The sequence below is a fragment of the Hyla sarda genome, chromosome 8 (assembly GCF_029499605.1).
Source record: "Hyla sarda isolate aHylSar1 chromosome 8, aHylSar1.hap1, whole genome shotgun sequence".
In the NCBI taxonomy this organism is placed as follows: Eukaryota; Metazoa; Chordata; class Amphibia; order Anura; family Hylidae; genus Hyla; species Hyla sarda.
Window position 1 is genome coordinate 129,705,362 of NC_079196.1, and position 16,838 is coordinate 129,722,199.

The window sequence follows — 16,838 nt, forward strand, 5'->3', positions numbered from 1 at the left end:
CTCAATGGCGCTCCTCCTCTTCTGAGCATTGTTGTTCGCCAGCAGAGCATTTTATGTCCTAACATGAGGTATTTTCATACTCAGAAGAAATGGGGTTACAAATTTTGGGGGTCATTTTCTCCTATTACCCCTTGTAAAAATGTAAAATTTAGGGGAAAACTCCATTTTAGTAAAAAATAAAAAATAAAAAAATTTCATTTACACATCCAACTTTAACGAAAAGTCGTCAAACACCTGTGGGGTGTTAAGGCTCAGCGGACCCCTTGTTACGTTCCTTGAGGGGTGTAGTTTCCAAAATAGTATGCCATGTGGGTATTTTTTTGCTGTTCTGGCACCACAGGGGCTTCCTAAATGCGACATGCCCCCCAAAAAACATTTCAGCAAAAGTTGCTTTCAAAAAGCCAAATGTGACTCCTTCTCTTCTGAGCATTGTAGTTCGCCCGCAAAGCATTTTACGCCCTAACATAGGGTATTTCCATACTCAGAAGAGATGGGGTTACAAATTTGGGGGGGCATTTTCTCCCATTACCCTTTGTAAAAATGGTAAATTTGGGGGGAAAACTGCACTTTAGTGTGAAATTTTTTTTTTCCATTTACACATACGATTTTAACGAAAAGTTGTCAAACGCCTGTGCGGTGTTAAGGCTAACTGGACCCCTTGTTACGTGCCTTGAGGGGTGTAGTTTCCAAAATGGTATGCCATGTGGTGTTTTCTGCTGTTCTGGCACCATAGGGGCTTTCTAAATGTGACATTCCCCCCCAAAAACCATTTCAGAAAAATTCTCTCCAAAATCCCATTGTCGCTCCATCCCTTCTGTGCCCTCTACTGCGCCCGCCGAACACTTGACATACACATATGAGGTATTTCCTTACTCGAGAGAAATTGGGTTACAAATTTTGGGGGCTTTTTCTCCTATTACCACTTGTAAAAATTCAAAAACTGGGTCTACAAGAACATGCGAGTGTAATAAATGAAGATTTAGAATTTTCTCCTTCACTTTGCTGCTATTCCTGTGAAACACCTAAAGGGTTAACACACTTACTGAATGTCATTTTGAACACTTTGAGGGGTGCAGTTTTTATAATGGGGTCAATTGTGGGGTATTTCTAATATAAAGGCCCTTCAAATCCACTTCAAAACTGAACTGGTCCCTGAAAAATTGCGATTTAGAAAATTTTGTGAAAAATTGCTGCTGAACTTTGAAGCCCTCTGATGTCTCCCAAAAGTAAAAACACATAAATTTTATGATCCAAACATAAAGTAGACATATTGTATATATGAATTCAAAAAAATGTATGTGGAATATCAATTTTCCTTACAAGCAGAGAGCTTCAAAGTTAGGAAAATGCTAAATTTTCGAATTTTTCATCAAATTTGGTGATTTTTCACCAAGAAATGATGCAAGTTACCACAAAAATTTACCACTATGTTAAAGTAGAATATGTCACGAAAAAACTGTCTCTGAGTCAGAATAAGTAAAAGCATCCCAGAGTTATTAATGTTTAAAGTGACAGTGGTCACATGTGCAAAAAACGCTATGGTCCTTAGGGTCATAATGGGCTCGGTCTCCAAGGGGTTAAGGACCAAGCCCATTTTCACCTTAAAGGAGTACTCTAGTGCAGAGTATTCCTGCTCCGTCCTGCCCGGGCTGCAAAATAAATGAAAATGAACCATCACTCACCTCCCTGGGTTCCCGCGGAGCGCCACTACAGCTGATCGGTCCTCCGGTCCATCCTCTTCATACTTCGGGGTGTAACGAAGCATCACATGGCACTCAGCCTATCGCCGGCCGCCGCAATGTTCTGCCTCGGCCGGCGATAGGCAGAGCGCCATGTGATGCTTCGTTACACCCGGAAGTATGAAGAGGATGGACCGGAGGACCGATCAGCTGTAGTGGCGCTCCGGGGGAACCCAGGGAGGTGAGTGATGGTTTATTTTCATTTATTTTGCAGCCCGGGCAGGACGGAGCAGGAATACTCTGCACTAGAGTACTCCTTTAAGGACCAGGCCAATTTTATTTTTGTATTTTCGTTTTTTCCTCCTCGCCTTCTAAAATCCATAACTTTTTTTTTATTTTTATTTTTTTTTTATATTTCCATCTACAGACCCATATAAGCGCTTATTTTTTGCATGACCAATTGTACTTTGTAATGAAACCTCTAATTTTACCATAAAATGTACGGCGAACCCAAACTTTTTTTCTTTTAGGGAAGAAATTTAAATGAAAACCACAATTTTGCACATTTTGGAGGGTTTCGTTTTCACACTGTGCAATTTACAGTAAAAATGACATGTGTTCTTTATTCTGTGGGTCAATATGATTAAAATGATACCCATGGCTAGATACTTTTCTATTTTTGTACCGCTTAAAAAAAATCTAAAACTTTTGGTACAAAATCAGTAATCTTAAATCACCCTATTTTTACTACCTATAACTTTTTCATTTTTCCGTATATAGGGCGGTATGAGGGCTCATTTTTTGCACAGTCATCTGTTCTTTTTATTGATACCACATTTGCTTATATAAAACTTTTATATCATTTGTTATCCTTTTTTTTTTTTTTTTTTTTTTTTTTTTTTTTTTTTATAAAATGTGACAAAAAAGCAGCATTTTTTAACTTTTTAAAAATTCAGTTAATGCCGTTCACTGTCAGAGATCATTAAAATTATATTTTGATAGTTCGGGCATTTACGCACGCAGCGATACTAAATATGTTTATAAAAAAAAAAATACGCTTTTTGGTGGGAAAAACTGACAATTTTCATTTTTATTGGGGGAGGGGATATTTCCCTTTTTTTTTTTCTACTTTATTATTTTTTATTTTTTTACATTTTCAAAAAGATTTTTAAACACTTTTTATGCCCCCATAGGGTACTATCTATCTATAGCAATCATTTAATTGCTAATACTGTTCAGTGCTATGCATAGGATATAGCACTGATCAGTATTATCGGCTACCTCCTGCTCTGGTCTGCTCGATCTCAGACCAGAGCAGTAGATGCTGGGAGATGGACGGAGGCAGGTGAAGGGACCTCCATCCGCCATTACAGATGATCGGATCGCCGCAGCGCTGCGGGCAATCTGATGATCTATTTTATCATGCGCATTGCTGCAGATGTTGTTATCTGTACAGATCACGGCATCTGAGGGGTTAATGGCGGACATCCGCGATCGCTGATAGCAGCCGGAACCTACAGTGTATGACGCGAGCACCGCTCCGATGCTCGCGGTCATACATAGGACGTAAATGTTCATCCTGGTGCGTGAAGTACCGCCAAACTAGGATGTACATTTAAGTCTTAGGTCGTTAAGGGGTTAAAGGGGCACTCCACTGGCCAGCGTTCGGAACTAAATGTTCTGAACGCTGTTTTCGTGCTTCGGGAGTCGACCACGCCCCTTGTGACGTCATAGTCACGCCACCTCACGGCAGGCTCAATCAAATGCAAATTCAGGCACCCATGGAATAAGAGTAAAGCCCTCCGCAGTGGATCGCATCGGGAGGCGATCCACCCCACTAGACCACCAGGGAGCATTTAAAGGTGCCTTTAGATGCTGCTGTCAGCTTTGACAGCGGAGATCGAAAGGGTTAGCTGGGGGCCACCGGGTATGGTGCAGGCCGAAGCAGGGCTAAATGCTTAAAATAAAATTCACTTGCCTGGTGCCTGGAACTGCATGTCCCATGCGTCTGGCCATCCCTGTATATATAAATGTGCAAAAGCATTATATTTTCTTTCTGTGATATCACAGGTGCACTTTAACCATGGATTATACAGGGTTCTAAATTTTATTTGTTTTTTCCAGGCTCCTCCTGAAAGATGATTAGAATTCTTTGTAATTTCTGCACAAACTCATGGATCCTTAGTAAAAGAAAAGTTTCTGTACACTCTGTGGTAAGCTACCAAAGAATAGTACTGGGAATAGAAACAAGCTGTGATGATAGTGGTGCTGCTGTTGTGGATGAAAATGGTAAAATACGAGGAGAAGCACTTATTTCCCAGAAAAATGTTCATTTAAAGTGAGTAAATGTGCATAAGTTATTGCTTTATTTTCACTTCTAGGGTGTTGTATGTATGAAATACAGAAGAGCCTAAATGCATAACATGAACAAATAATATATAAACAGCAAGTACAGTAACATGGGCATATGAACACATTTGTCCTTAGTCTTTACTTAGAACAAAGGATATGTCGGTGTATGTTAAAGGACATCTGCAGCAAAATGAACAGCATAGGGGATAAGTGTTTGATCACGTGGGTCCGACAATTGGGAACCCCGCAATCTCCTGCACAGGGCCACTGCTCTCATGTGCAGGAGGCGTGCCAGCTGCAGTGGCTGACATGCCTCCTCAATGTATCTCTATGGGAGAGGCGGGGAGGCAGTATTCGTGTATCCCCACCTCTCCCATAGATCTGTATGGGGAGGGGGCGTACCGTCGACCTCTCCGAGGTCGACGCTACGCGCATTAGCGGCTCACATAGAGGGGCAATGCGGGGCCCCGTTTGAGTGATTGCGGGGGTCCCGGCTGTCGGACCCCCCGCAATTCAACACTTATCCCCTATGCTGTGGATAGGGGATAAGTTGTCTTTTGCTGCAGATGTCCTTTAAAGAAATCTGCTCAATAGTTTATTCCAGAAATCACCTTCCAATGATTTTTTAGTGTTGACTGTTGTATGTATAGGATTGACGAGGAAGGGGTCTCCCCCTGACACACATCAGGGACCTTGCGATGCCAAATGGTTACCATGACAACCAGTGGCCAGATCACAGCTTCTGGGTATCCAGCTCATGGCCCTTTTACCACCTCCGGGTCTCAAGCTCATGGCCTCTGGGTCTGCCATGTACAGAAGCCTGTGAAATGCAGCCATAGGCAGAGTCTCACAGGCGAACAGTCAGAGCAGTTCTGACAGGTATAGCATACAGTCCCTAAAGGTATTTTTTTATTAAATATGTTAGGAAAATGTCATTAAGTATTAAAAATAAACAAATGCCCCTTTCCCAATAAATCCTGATATGATAACTAAAATAATCCATACACAATAGTTGTTGCCATGTTGGTAACATAACACAATAAAATACTATGTAACTTATTGAAATGTAGCATATATGGCAAAAAATAGTACCAATAAAAAGTAGTGTGTCCCACAACTTAGCTGGCAAAAGAACAAAAATGTTATGGCTTTGAGAATATGGCAGTACAAAAATAAAGAAAGGTAATAACGGAGGACCTCATGCGATGCAACTAAAAAAAATATTTTTTTTAGCCCGCTGTCTGAATCAACCCCCCCCCCCCCCCATCTACTGTACCACCTGTCTGGCCTCCAAATAATGTGTCTGTACCCCATGGATCAATAAAGAACCTTTTTAATTGCATCACATGAGGTGAGTGCTCAATTACCTTTCTTCAAGAGAATGCGAGTAGCAACATCTATATAAGCAATTACCTGAACCACTATTTGGATTTACACTTCCTGACGTTTATCACTCCACCACTCACCTGTCTTATATCGGTTATATTGGCAGCTAAAGATGTTTTAGCAGTAGTTAGTGACATTGCCGGGCGTTACTCTCTTTCTGAGTGTGAACACAAAAATGATAATGTTTTCTTTATTTTTTTACTATGCTGTATGAACTGTATGAATTGTGTATTGCTATAATTTGGTATTGCTGTAATTTATACAATACAGTGAATGCCATAAAAATAGAAAAAAAACACAACAGAATTGCTCTTGTTTCCCAAAAAAGTGGGAATAAAAATTATTAAATGGTAGTTTCATGACCCGGGGTGGACAGGGAGAGTGAGCCCTAAACTGACCCTAGAAAAACTCTCCATGCCTACTTGCCCATCCACCCTAAATGGTGGGTGGACAACTTGGAGCCGGTCCCTCCCTGCGCTAAAGTGCAGTGGGCGTAAAAACAAATAATATGCATAGTTGGTCACGGGCCAGAAACAGAACGGGAAACTACCAGACAACCAGAAATACCAGACAGACTATAAGCTCACAAACAGGGCAGCAAATAGTGTACTAACAAACAGCTCATAAACCGGAATCCAGATAAATAGCAGAAATGTTAAAATTAACTTTACTAGGTATACAGCAGAATCCAAGAGAAGCAGGGGATGAATGGGTGAATTGAATACAAAAACACCAAACAGATCAGGAACATAGAACACTGTTCACACTGGGACACAGAACAGAAACAAACTGGACACCCCACTCCACAAAAGAAGTAAACAACATAATAAAATCAAAAAGACTACTAGCCAGCGGGCACAATCCACCGTGTGATCAGGATGCTGACCTAGTAGGAAACAGAATTATAACACATGGAACACTAAACTAGAACCGGATGAGTCTGAATAGACTCCAGGATAACCTACAGGAATTATAACCTACAGAGCACGGGTAAGAAGCAAGACTCGCTATGTGAACAAAGACTAAGCAGCACTGACACACATAATCCTAAAAACCGACAGATGTAACACAGACTAAAATATACAGTAAACAAGACTATTTAACCATGGCTAAAACTCTGACAATATCACAATATAAATACAAGGTGCATGCTCAAGCAGACATGGAAGTGGTAAAAATAACCCCACCCAAGTTCTCATTGGTTCAGAGCATTAACTATTCCCTATCAATGGATAATAGCAAACTGCTCAGAGCAACCTAGTGTGTGAATACACACCTGAACAGAAAAATACAAAAACAAACAGACATTACAGGTAGCATAAAAATGATGACAATAAAACATTCAGCTTGTGCTGCAAAAAATAAACTGTTGGCTGAAAAATAAAAAAAGGTTATGGCTATCAGAATATGGCACACAAAATGTTATCAACATTTTGATAGCTTTAAAGGGGTACTCTGCTACTCAGCGTTTGGAGCTCATGACATAATTTCCCCGGCCTCTCATGATGTCCCGCCACGCCCCCAAACGTGACATCAGGAGGGGGTGGGGCTATGACGTCACAATCTCCCAGCTCCAGCGTTCGGAACAGTTTGTAGATTTTGTTTGTGGATTTTAAGGGCCTTCATATTATAAATAATAATTATTAAAACTGCACCCCTCAAAGTATTCAAAATGACAATCAGAAAGTTTAACCCTTTAGGTGTTTTACAGGAATAGCAGCAAAGTGAGGGAGAAAATTCAAAATTTTCATATTTTACACTCGTATGTTCTTGTAGACCCAGTTTTTGAATTTTTACAAGGGGTAATAGTAGAAAAAGCCCCTCAAAATTAGAGTAAGAAAATTCCTCCATATGTGTATGTCAAGTGTTCGGCGGGCGCAGTAGAGGGCTCAGAAGGGAAGGAGCAACAACTGAATTTTGATAAAATGGTTTTTGGGGGGCATGTCACATTTAGGAAGCCCCTATGGTGCCAGAACAGCAAAAAAAAAAACAAAAAAAAAAACATGGCATACTATTTTGGAAACTACACCTCAAGGCACGTAACAAGGGGTCCAGTGAGCCTTAACACCCCACAGGTGATTGACAAACTTTCGTTAAAGTGGGACGTGAAAATGAAAAAATTTATTTTTAACACTAAAATACTGGTGTTACCCCAAACTATGTGGATGTAAAGTGATCTGCAGGTGCAGGGGTAATATGAGAAAAAGGGCTCAGAAGGGAAGGAGCGACATTGGGCTTTTGGAGAGCGAATTGTGCTGACATGGTTTTTGGGGGCATGTCGCATTTAGGAAGCCCCCATGATGCCAGAAGAGTAAAAAAAAAAACTGGAAAAAAAAACACACACTATTTTGGAAACTACACCCCTCACATAATTTAATAAGGGGTGCAGTGAGCATTTACACCCCACTGGCATTTGACAGATCTTTGGAACAGTGGGCTGTGCAAATGAAAAATAAAATTTTTCATTTTTACGGACGACTGTTCAAAAAATCTGTCAGACACCTGTGGGGCGTAAATGCTCACTGCACCCCTTGTTACATTCCGGGAGGGGTGTAGTTTCCAAAATGGGGTCACATGTGGAGGGTGGGGTCCACTGATGTGGCACCATGGGGGCTTTGTAAACACACACAGCCTTCAATTCCAGCTTAATTCTCTCTCAAAATGGATAATGGCACCCCCTTTCTTCTGAGCATTGTATTTTTCTAACTTTGAAGCTCTCTGCTTGTAAGGAAAATGGATATTCCAAATTATTTTTTTTTAATTCACATATACAATATGTCTACTTTATGTTTGCATCATAAAATTGACGTGTTTTTACTTTTGGAAGACACCAGAAGGCTTCAAAGTTCGGCAGCAATTTTCCAATTTTTCACAAAATTTTGAAACTCGCTTTTTTTCAAGGACCAGTTTAGGTTTGAAGTGGATTTGAAGGGTCTTCATATTAGAAATACCCCATAAATTACCCCATTATAAAAACTGCACCCCCCAAAGTATTCAAAATGACATTCAGTAAGCGTTTTAACCCTTTAGGGGTTTCACAGGAATAGCAGCAAAGTGAAGGAGAAAATTCACAATCTTCATTTTTTACACTCGCATGTAGACCCAATTTTTGAATTTTTGCAAGGGGTCAAAAGGAGAAAATTTTTACTTGTATTTGAAACCCAATTTTTCTCGAGTAAGCACATACCTCATATGTCTACGTTAATTGTTCGGCGGGTGCAGTAGAGGGCTCAGAAGGGAAGGAGCGACAAATGGTTTTTGGGGGGGGCATGTCACCTTTAGGAAGCCCCTATGGTGCTAGAACAGCAAAAAAAAAACACATGGCATACCATTTTGTAAACTAGACCCCTCGTGGAACGTAACAAGGGGTACCTAAAATGCTTGGTTTCCCCCAAAATGTACATTTTTACAAAGGGTTAAAGCAGAAAATACCCCCCAAAATTTGAAGCCCGATTTCTCCCGATTCAGAAAACACCCCATATGGGGGTGAAAAGTGCTCTGCTGGCGCACTACATGTCTCGGAAGAGGAGTCACATTTGGCTTTTTGAAAGCAAATTTTGCTCTGGGGGCATGCCGCATTTAGGAAGCCCCTATGGTGCCAGAACAGCAAAGAAAACCCACATGGCATACTATTTTGGAAACTAGACCCCTCGGGGAACGTAACAAGGGGTTAAGTGAACCTTAATACCCCACAGGCGTTTCACGACTTTTGCATATGTAAAAAAAAATTATTTTTTTTTTACCTAAAATGCTTCTTTTCCCAAAAATTTTACATTTTTAAAAAGGGTAAAAGCAGAAAATACCCCCCAAAATTTGTAACACAATTTCTCCCGAGTATGGCGATACCCCATATGTGACCCTAAACTGTTGCCTTGAAATACGACAGGGCTCCAAAGTGAGAGCGCCATGCGCATTTGAGGCCTAAATTAGGGATTGCATAGGGGAATTCTACGCCAGTGGTTCCCAAACAGGGTGCCACCAGCTGTTGTAAAACTCCCAGCATGCCTGGATAGTCAGTGGCTGTCTGGTAATACTGGGAGTAGTTGTTTTGCAACAGCTGGAGGCTCCGTTTTGGAAACCGTGGCGTACCAGACGTTTTTCATTTTTATTGGGGAGGGGGGCTGTGTAGGGATATGTGTATATGTAGTGTTTTTTACTTTATATTTTATTTTGTGTTAGTGTAGTGTTTTTAGGGTACAGTCGCACGGGCGGGGGTTCACAGTAGTTTCTCGCTGGCAGTTTGAGCTGCGGCAGAAAATTTGCCGCAGCTCAAACTTGCAGCCCGATACTTACTGTAAACCTCCGCCCATGTGAGTGTACCCTGTACATTCACATGGGGGGAGGGGACGACATCCAGCTGTTGCAAAACTACAACTCCCAGCATGCGCTGACAGACTGTACATGCTGAGAGTTTTAGTTTTGCAACAGCTGTAAGCACACTGGTTATGTATCACTGAGTTTGTGACCTTACTCAGTGTTTCAAAACCAGTGTGCCTCCAGCTGTTGCAAAACTACAACTCCCAGCATGTACGGTGCATGGTGTAAGGTGACTGCTGGGAGTTGTAGTTTGCAACAGCTGGAGGCACACCGGTCGTGAAACACGGAGTTAGGTAAAAAAAAACTGAGTTTAACAACCAGTGTGCCTTCAGCTGTTGCAAAACAACTCTCAGCAGTCACAGACAGCCAATGGGCATGCTGGGAGTTGTAGTTATGCAACCAGCAGATGCACCACTACAACTCCCAGCATGCACTTTAGCTGTTTGTGCAAGCTGGGAGTTGTAGTTATACAACAGCTGAAGGTACACTTTTCCATAGAAAAAATGTGCCTCCAGCTGTTGCAAAACCATAAGTCCCAGCATGCCCATAAGGGAATGCTGGGAGTTGTGGTGGTCTGCCTCCTGCTGTTGCATAACTACAGCTCCCAGCATGCCCTTTTTGCATGCTGGGAGCTGTTGCTAAGCAACAGCAGGAGGCTGTCACTCACCTCCTGCTGCTGCTCTGTCGCAGGACAGTCCCTCGCCGCGGCCGTCGCTCCTGGGGCCCCGATCCCAACAGGGACGCCGGGGATCGGGGTCCCCAGCACCCAGGGTCTTCTTCCCGCTCACATCCTCCGGAAGAGGAGCGGGTGCGGGAGTGACACCCGCAGCAGGCGCCCTGATTGGTCGGCCGGTAAACCGGCTGACGAATCAGGGTGATCGTAAGGTGGCACCAGTGCCACCTCACCCCTGCTGGCTCTGGCTGTTCGGGGCCGTCAGAGGCGGCCCCGATCAGCCAGTAATTCCGGGTCACTGGAGACCAGATTGACCCGGAATCGCCGCAGATCGCTGGACTGAATTGGGGGTGTTTTTTTTTTTTTTTTTTTTTTTTTTTTTTTTTTTTTTTTTTGCGTTCATGTAAGAACCACTGTAACGATCAGCCACCCCTGTGAAAATCACCAATTTAGGCCTCAAATGTACATGGCGCTCTCTCACTCCTGAGCCTTGTTGTGTGCCCGCAGAGCATTTTACATACACATATTGGGTATTTCCGTACATTAGAAATTTTGGGGGTCTTTTTCTCCTCTCCTTTTCTCCACCTCTTGTGAAAAGTGTAGGGCAACACCAGCATGTTAGTGTAAAAATGTTTTATTTTTTTTTACACTAACATGCTGGTGTAGCCCCCAACTTTACCTTTTCATAAGGGGTAAAAGGAGAAAAATCCCCCCAAAATTTGTAGTGCAATTTCTCCCGAGTACGGTGCCTTGAAATATGACAGGGCTCTGAAGTGAGAGAGCACCATGCGCATTTGAGGCCTAAATAAGGAATTTGCAATAGGGGCGGACCCGGTTACAAGGATGGGGTTTGTCTCCACCAAAACCCTACAGCAACCCTACAGCTGTGGCAAAATGACAACTCCCAGAATGCACTGACAGACCGTACATGCTGGGAGTTGTAGTTTCACAACAGCTGTAGGCACACTGGTGGGGAACCGCTGAGTTAGAAAACAGAGTTTAGCTCAGTGATTCCAACCCGTGTGCCTCCAGCTGTTGCATAACTACAACTCTCAGCATGTTCGGTCTGTCGGTGCGTTCTGGGAGTTGCAGTTTTGCAACAGCTTGAAGCACACTGGTTGGAATCACTTAGTTAGGAAACAGACTCTAGCTCAGTGTTTCCCAACCAGTGTGCCTACAGCTGTTGCAGGGATGCTGGACGTGTAGTTCTGCAATATCTGGCGCTTCAGATGTTGCAGAACTACAACTCCCAGCATGCCTGGACTATCTGGGCATGCAAGGAAGCTGTAGTTATGCAACAACTTGGGAAGAATAGTTTGGAGACCGCTAAGTAGTGGTCTCCAAACTGTAACCCTCCAGATGTTGCAAAACTACAACTCCAAGCATGCCCAGACTGTCCAGGAATGCTGGGAGTTGTAGTTTTGCAACATCTGGAGGGCTACAGTTTGGAGACCACCGTATAGTGGTCTCCAAACTGAGCCACTTCAGATGTTGCAAAACTACAACTCCCAGCATTCCCAGACAGTCAGTGCATGCTGAAAGTTTTTTAGTTTTGCAACATCTGGAGGACCACATTTTAGAGACCACTACACAGGGGTCTCCAAACTGTGGACCCTCCCCCCCCCCCCCCCCCCCCAAGATGTTGCAAAACTACAACTCCCAACATGCACAGACAGCCTTTGACACTGTGGGCACGCTGAGAGCTGTAGTTTTGCAGCTTTTAGAAGGCCACAGAGAAGATCACTTACCGCGATTTTCACTGCAGCCTTCTCCACGCCGCACTTTCTGACCGTTGCTCCTCCTGCTGCTGCCTCTGCTCCTAGATGCTGCCTCCGTCGGTCTGGTAAGCCGGGCCATGCTCCCCACCTTGCCTCGACTTCGATCGGTGGGCAGAGCGGGGGAAATGAACTTTAACCCCCTCCGCCCCCCAAGGTCTTCAGCCTGATCGACCAATGGCAGGGCATAGGAGGGGGTGGCATCACTGCCACCTTGCTCCTACCCTCAAGAATGGTCGGAGCTGTCTCTGACCCCTCCGATCATTCTTATTTTCCTGGCGATCGGGTCACTGATAGGCCCAGATCGCGGCAAATCACCGGTCTGAATTGACCATCGATTTGTTGCGATCGCCGACATGACCCCAATGCCTAGGGGGGTCTCAGGACCCCCCTATGCATTGCCACGGGATGCCTGCTGATAGATATTAGCAGTCATCCTGGTCCGATTACCGCCCGGCATGCGGCGAGGATTGGGAATGCGGAGGGCGTACAGGTACGCTCTCCGTCCTTAAGTACCGGGACGCTAGGGCCATACAAACTGGCCACTCAAATCCACTTCAAAACTGAACTAGTCCCTAAAAATCTCTGATTTTGAAAGTTGCTACAAAAAATGGGAAGTTACTGAAAAAGATGGGGAAAAAAGAGATGTGTGCCCTTGTTTGTAGTATCCTCCGTTGGTGAAGCTAAACTCGAAGTAAAAGAGCTCCTTACTGTATTGTGTTGCCCTAAGGGTGCAACACCTGAACAAGCACGTAGTCAATGGGAGATGATCAGCCACTTTCCTGTCATACCGGATCCTCCCAGGGATCCCGTCAGAAACAATGGACCGAAATGCACTGCACAGTGCATAAAAACTTAGACAAGTACTGGGCATTTCTTCAGTGGATAGGCTCATAAGTGTAGTATAAGAATTCCGATTTATTTAGCAACGCATTACAAATTCGGACAGAATTCTTTGTCAGGCAGGATAGGCTTACTCATATGGAAACACAGACAACATAAATGCATACACTTCCAGGTCACAGTGAGGCGCCCAGGGACGTGATCCATCTATCAAACACTGAGTAATTTCATTAAGGCCCTTTGGAATGACCGTTTGAAGGCTGTCAATCCAGTACACTTTCCTTCTTTTTAGCAAATTAAATCTGTTGGTGGCTGACTCGGGTATATAGTCTATAGGCAACTACATAAACGGTTTCAAATTGTCAGGATGTTTCAAGGCACAATGTTTTGAGATGCTCTGCAAAAGGAACCTCTTCCTAATATTTTGCATGTGCTTATTAATTCAGCATTGTACAGTTCTTCCTACATATTTTACAGAGCAGCAACTTGTAATCAGATAAATTTATATACCAGCTCTGGCAAGTCAGATGAAACTTTATCTGATAGGTTTCCTTGGTAATTGTAGACAAAAAGTACCGTATCTATCGGCGTATAACACGCACTGGCATATAACACCCCCCCATTTTAACAGGGAAATTTAAGTAAAAAAAATAAAATGTAAAATAAATGACTTGGACTAAATGCCACATCATCCCCTGCCACTTCGTTTTATTCTGCACCTCATTTTGGTCCCGTTCCCTCCAGTGCCACATCATTCCTTCCCTTTTATCAGTCCCTGTGCCACATTTACCCCTCTCATCGCCACCCCCCATGTCTCATCATTTCCCCATGTCTCAACATTCCCCCCTCATCATCCCCCCACCCTGTCTTATCATGTCCCCCATCATTCCCCATCATCATCTCCCCCACCCGGTCTCATCATCTCCCCCATCATCATCCCCCCACCCTTTATCATCATCCCCCCCCCCTCATCATTTCCCCATCTCATCCACCCCCATCATCCCCCCCATCATGTTCCTAGTATGGCATCCAGTGGTCTTCAACCTGCGGACCTGCTGTCCGGGCATGCTGGGAGTTGTAGTTTTGCAACATCTGGAGGTCCGCAGGTTGAAGACCACTGTTCCCCTTTCCTTACTTGTCTGCGCTTTGGCTGTCTTGCGGGGTCAGTGAAGCAGATGAGTTGCGTCCTCTCCTTGCTCCTCTGCACGGCATCACGGATGTCACTTTTCGGCGGCGACTACAGGAAATGAAGTGATGCCGCACAGAGAAGCCGGCAGAGGACATAACACATTTGCTTCACTGACCCAGCAAGACCCGCCGCCTGACTTGACCTGCCGAAGTGCAGACAGGTAAGGAAAATAAATGAAACTATAAAAAGCAGGGAAAGGGGGAATGATGAGGGAGGGGGAGGTAGGGAAAATGAAAGGTAAAACTCACTTGTTTTCTCCCGCACTATCCACAGGTATTGGTGTGGTGGATAGTGCGGGAGACGCTGATTAAAAGGTAGGGCAGATCCGGACAAGGTAGGGCTCATTTTAATCGGCATCTCCCGCACTATCCACCACACCAGTACCTGTGGATAGTGCTGGAGAAAACAAGTGACAGTGTGGGGGGAGGAGACGCTGCTGGTCACTGATTTAAAGTGGCCGCGGCCGTGCTGTTATTACTTAACAAGCAGACGCTGCTGCTGCCGCTTTAAATCAGTGACCAGAAGACTTATTGGCGTATAACACGCAGGCAGACTTTTTGCCTTAAATTTAAGTTTTAAAAGTGCGTGTTATACGCCGATAAATACAGTATGTACTCCCTTGTCCTATTTCAGAGCAACGCAGGCATCGGGTTTTACCACATCAGAAAATTCCATTAGGTAGAGTGCCACTATAAATACATATATTTTTTAAAGTTAGCACTCGCCTATAGGTGACCATAAGTTGTTTTGTTTACTATTATTTATTTTATTATTGTAGTATTTTATCAGCCAGAAATGGGTCCTGCACCGTAACAAGGCACTCGCTTTGATTTAGTGACTAAGTAAGGTTGTATGCCTGATGAACAATGGGTCAGGGGTATCCTTAGGTCCTTTAAATTTTTTTTATTTCTGGCCAGAGATTGTGCTCTGAAGTCTTCTTCCTTGGTACAGTTGTGCCGTATTCTCTTGCACTGATAATAGGGAGTATTCAGCAGCCATTTACAATGGTGTCTACTAGAGAATTCCTAGTAACTATTTGTGTCCACGGTTTTGGAGAAAGTACTTTCTATAAACTGATCATGGGCAATAATTAAATCCAGAAATTCTACTTTATCATGATTAGAATGGAGAGTTAACTCAATTCCCCCATCCGTTAGTTTAGATGTTCAAGCAATAAATTGATGGAGACATCATCATTCTTCCATAAGAAATAAAGATTATCAATTTATTTTTTTGTGCAGTTTAAAGAAGTAGTATCATGGAAGAAAACATATCCCCTATCCGAAGGATAAGGGGATAAGTTTTAGATCACGGGCGGTCCGAGTGCTGGAGCCCTCCACGATCTCCTATTAAGAGCCCCTGCTCTCCTTCATGTGGCGTGTCACGACCCCCGTCTGAGGCGGGGCCGCCATGCACCCTTCATATAGCTTTATGGGAGATCATTGGGCAATCTTCGGCTCTCCCAAAGAGCTATATAGAGGGGGCATTGTGTGTGAAGGAGAGCCAGGGCTCCAAACAGGAGATTGTGGGGGTCCCCAGTGCTCTGTAACCCCCCCCCCCCCCCCCCATGATCTAAAACTTATCCCCTATCCTTTTTTTTTTTTTTTTTTTTCATATTTTTTTCCTTTTTTGACGGCCCCTGGTTTCTCTCCTTCTGTATTTTTTCTTTTTTTGGCCCTGCGTCGAAAAGTATTACATAGTTACATAGTTACATAGTTAGTAAGGTCGAAAAAAGACATATGTCTATCAAGTTCAACCAGGGAATTGAAGGGTAGGGGTGTAGCGCGATATTGGGGAAGGGATGGGATTTTATATTTCTTCATAAGCATTAATGTTGTTTTGTTCCAGGAATGTATCTAATCCTGTTTTAAAGCTGTTCATTTTTCCTGCTGTGACCAGTTCCTGAGGTAGACTGTTCCATAAGTTCACAGTTCTTATGGTAAAGAAGGCATGTCGCCCCTTGTATAATTTGATAATTTCTCTCCCGATTCTTGGCTAAAAAACAAGTGGACGTACCGGGTGCAATGTTTCTCTCTGTGCCACCATCCGCTCTCGTTGACACATAATTAACATTGATACTGGCTTTTTTCCTCAAAGGCTCAGGATTCACCATAATTTAATTGTTGTTCTTCAAAATAGCTTGATCTAGTAGAGGTAGTTGAGGGTCCTGTACTTTATCAGGGTAAGCTGCTTGTAGCAGTGGCGTTGCTAGAGTTGGTGTCACCCGGTGCGGTAGAAAATGGTGTCACCCCCATACGTACCCCCTCCCCCCAGTAAGTTTTTAGCCTGTTGTGACAGACACCACTGTTGTAGCGCATTGTGAGAAATTCCAGTATAATAATCAGATATACCAGTTGCCACAGAATGGGAAAGTGTTAAAGAAGTTTTCACCATTGAAATATACAGCTCCCAGAATTACTTAAAGGGGTACTCCACTGGAAAACATTTACTTCTATATCAACTGGTGCCAGAAAGTTAAACAGATTTTTAAATTACTTCTATTTAAAATCTTAATACTTAAAGTACTTATAAGCTGGTGTATGCTCCACAGGAAGTTGTGTAGTTCTTTCCAGTCTGACCACAGTGCTATTTGCTGACACCTCTGTCCATGTCAGGAACTGTCC

General features: G+C 43.5%; 1 protein-coding gene across 1 annotated transcript in view; it reads left to right on the forward strand.

The window, feature by feature from the left end:
- The window catches only part of OSGEPL1 (O-sialoglycoprotein endopeptidase like 1), a 227,730-nt gene that overhangs the window by 5,191 nt on the left and 205,701 nt on the right, over window positions 1-16,838 (forward strand). Inside the window, exon 2 of the mRNA XM_056533917.1 lies at window positions 3,804-4,017. Within this exon, the coding sequence (XP_056389892.1) occupies window positions 3,818-4,017 (200 nt within the window). The 5' untranslated portion in view covers window positions 3,804-3,817. The remainder of the gene's footprint in view (window positions 1-3,803; window positions 4,018-16,838) is intronic.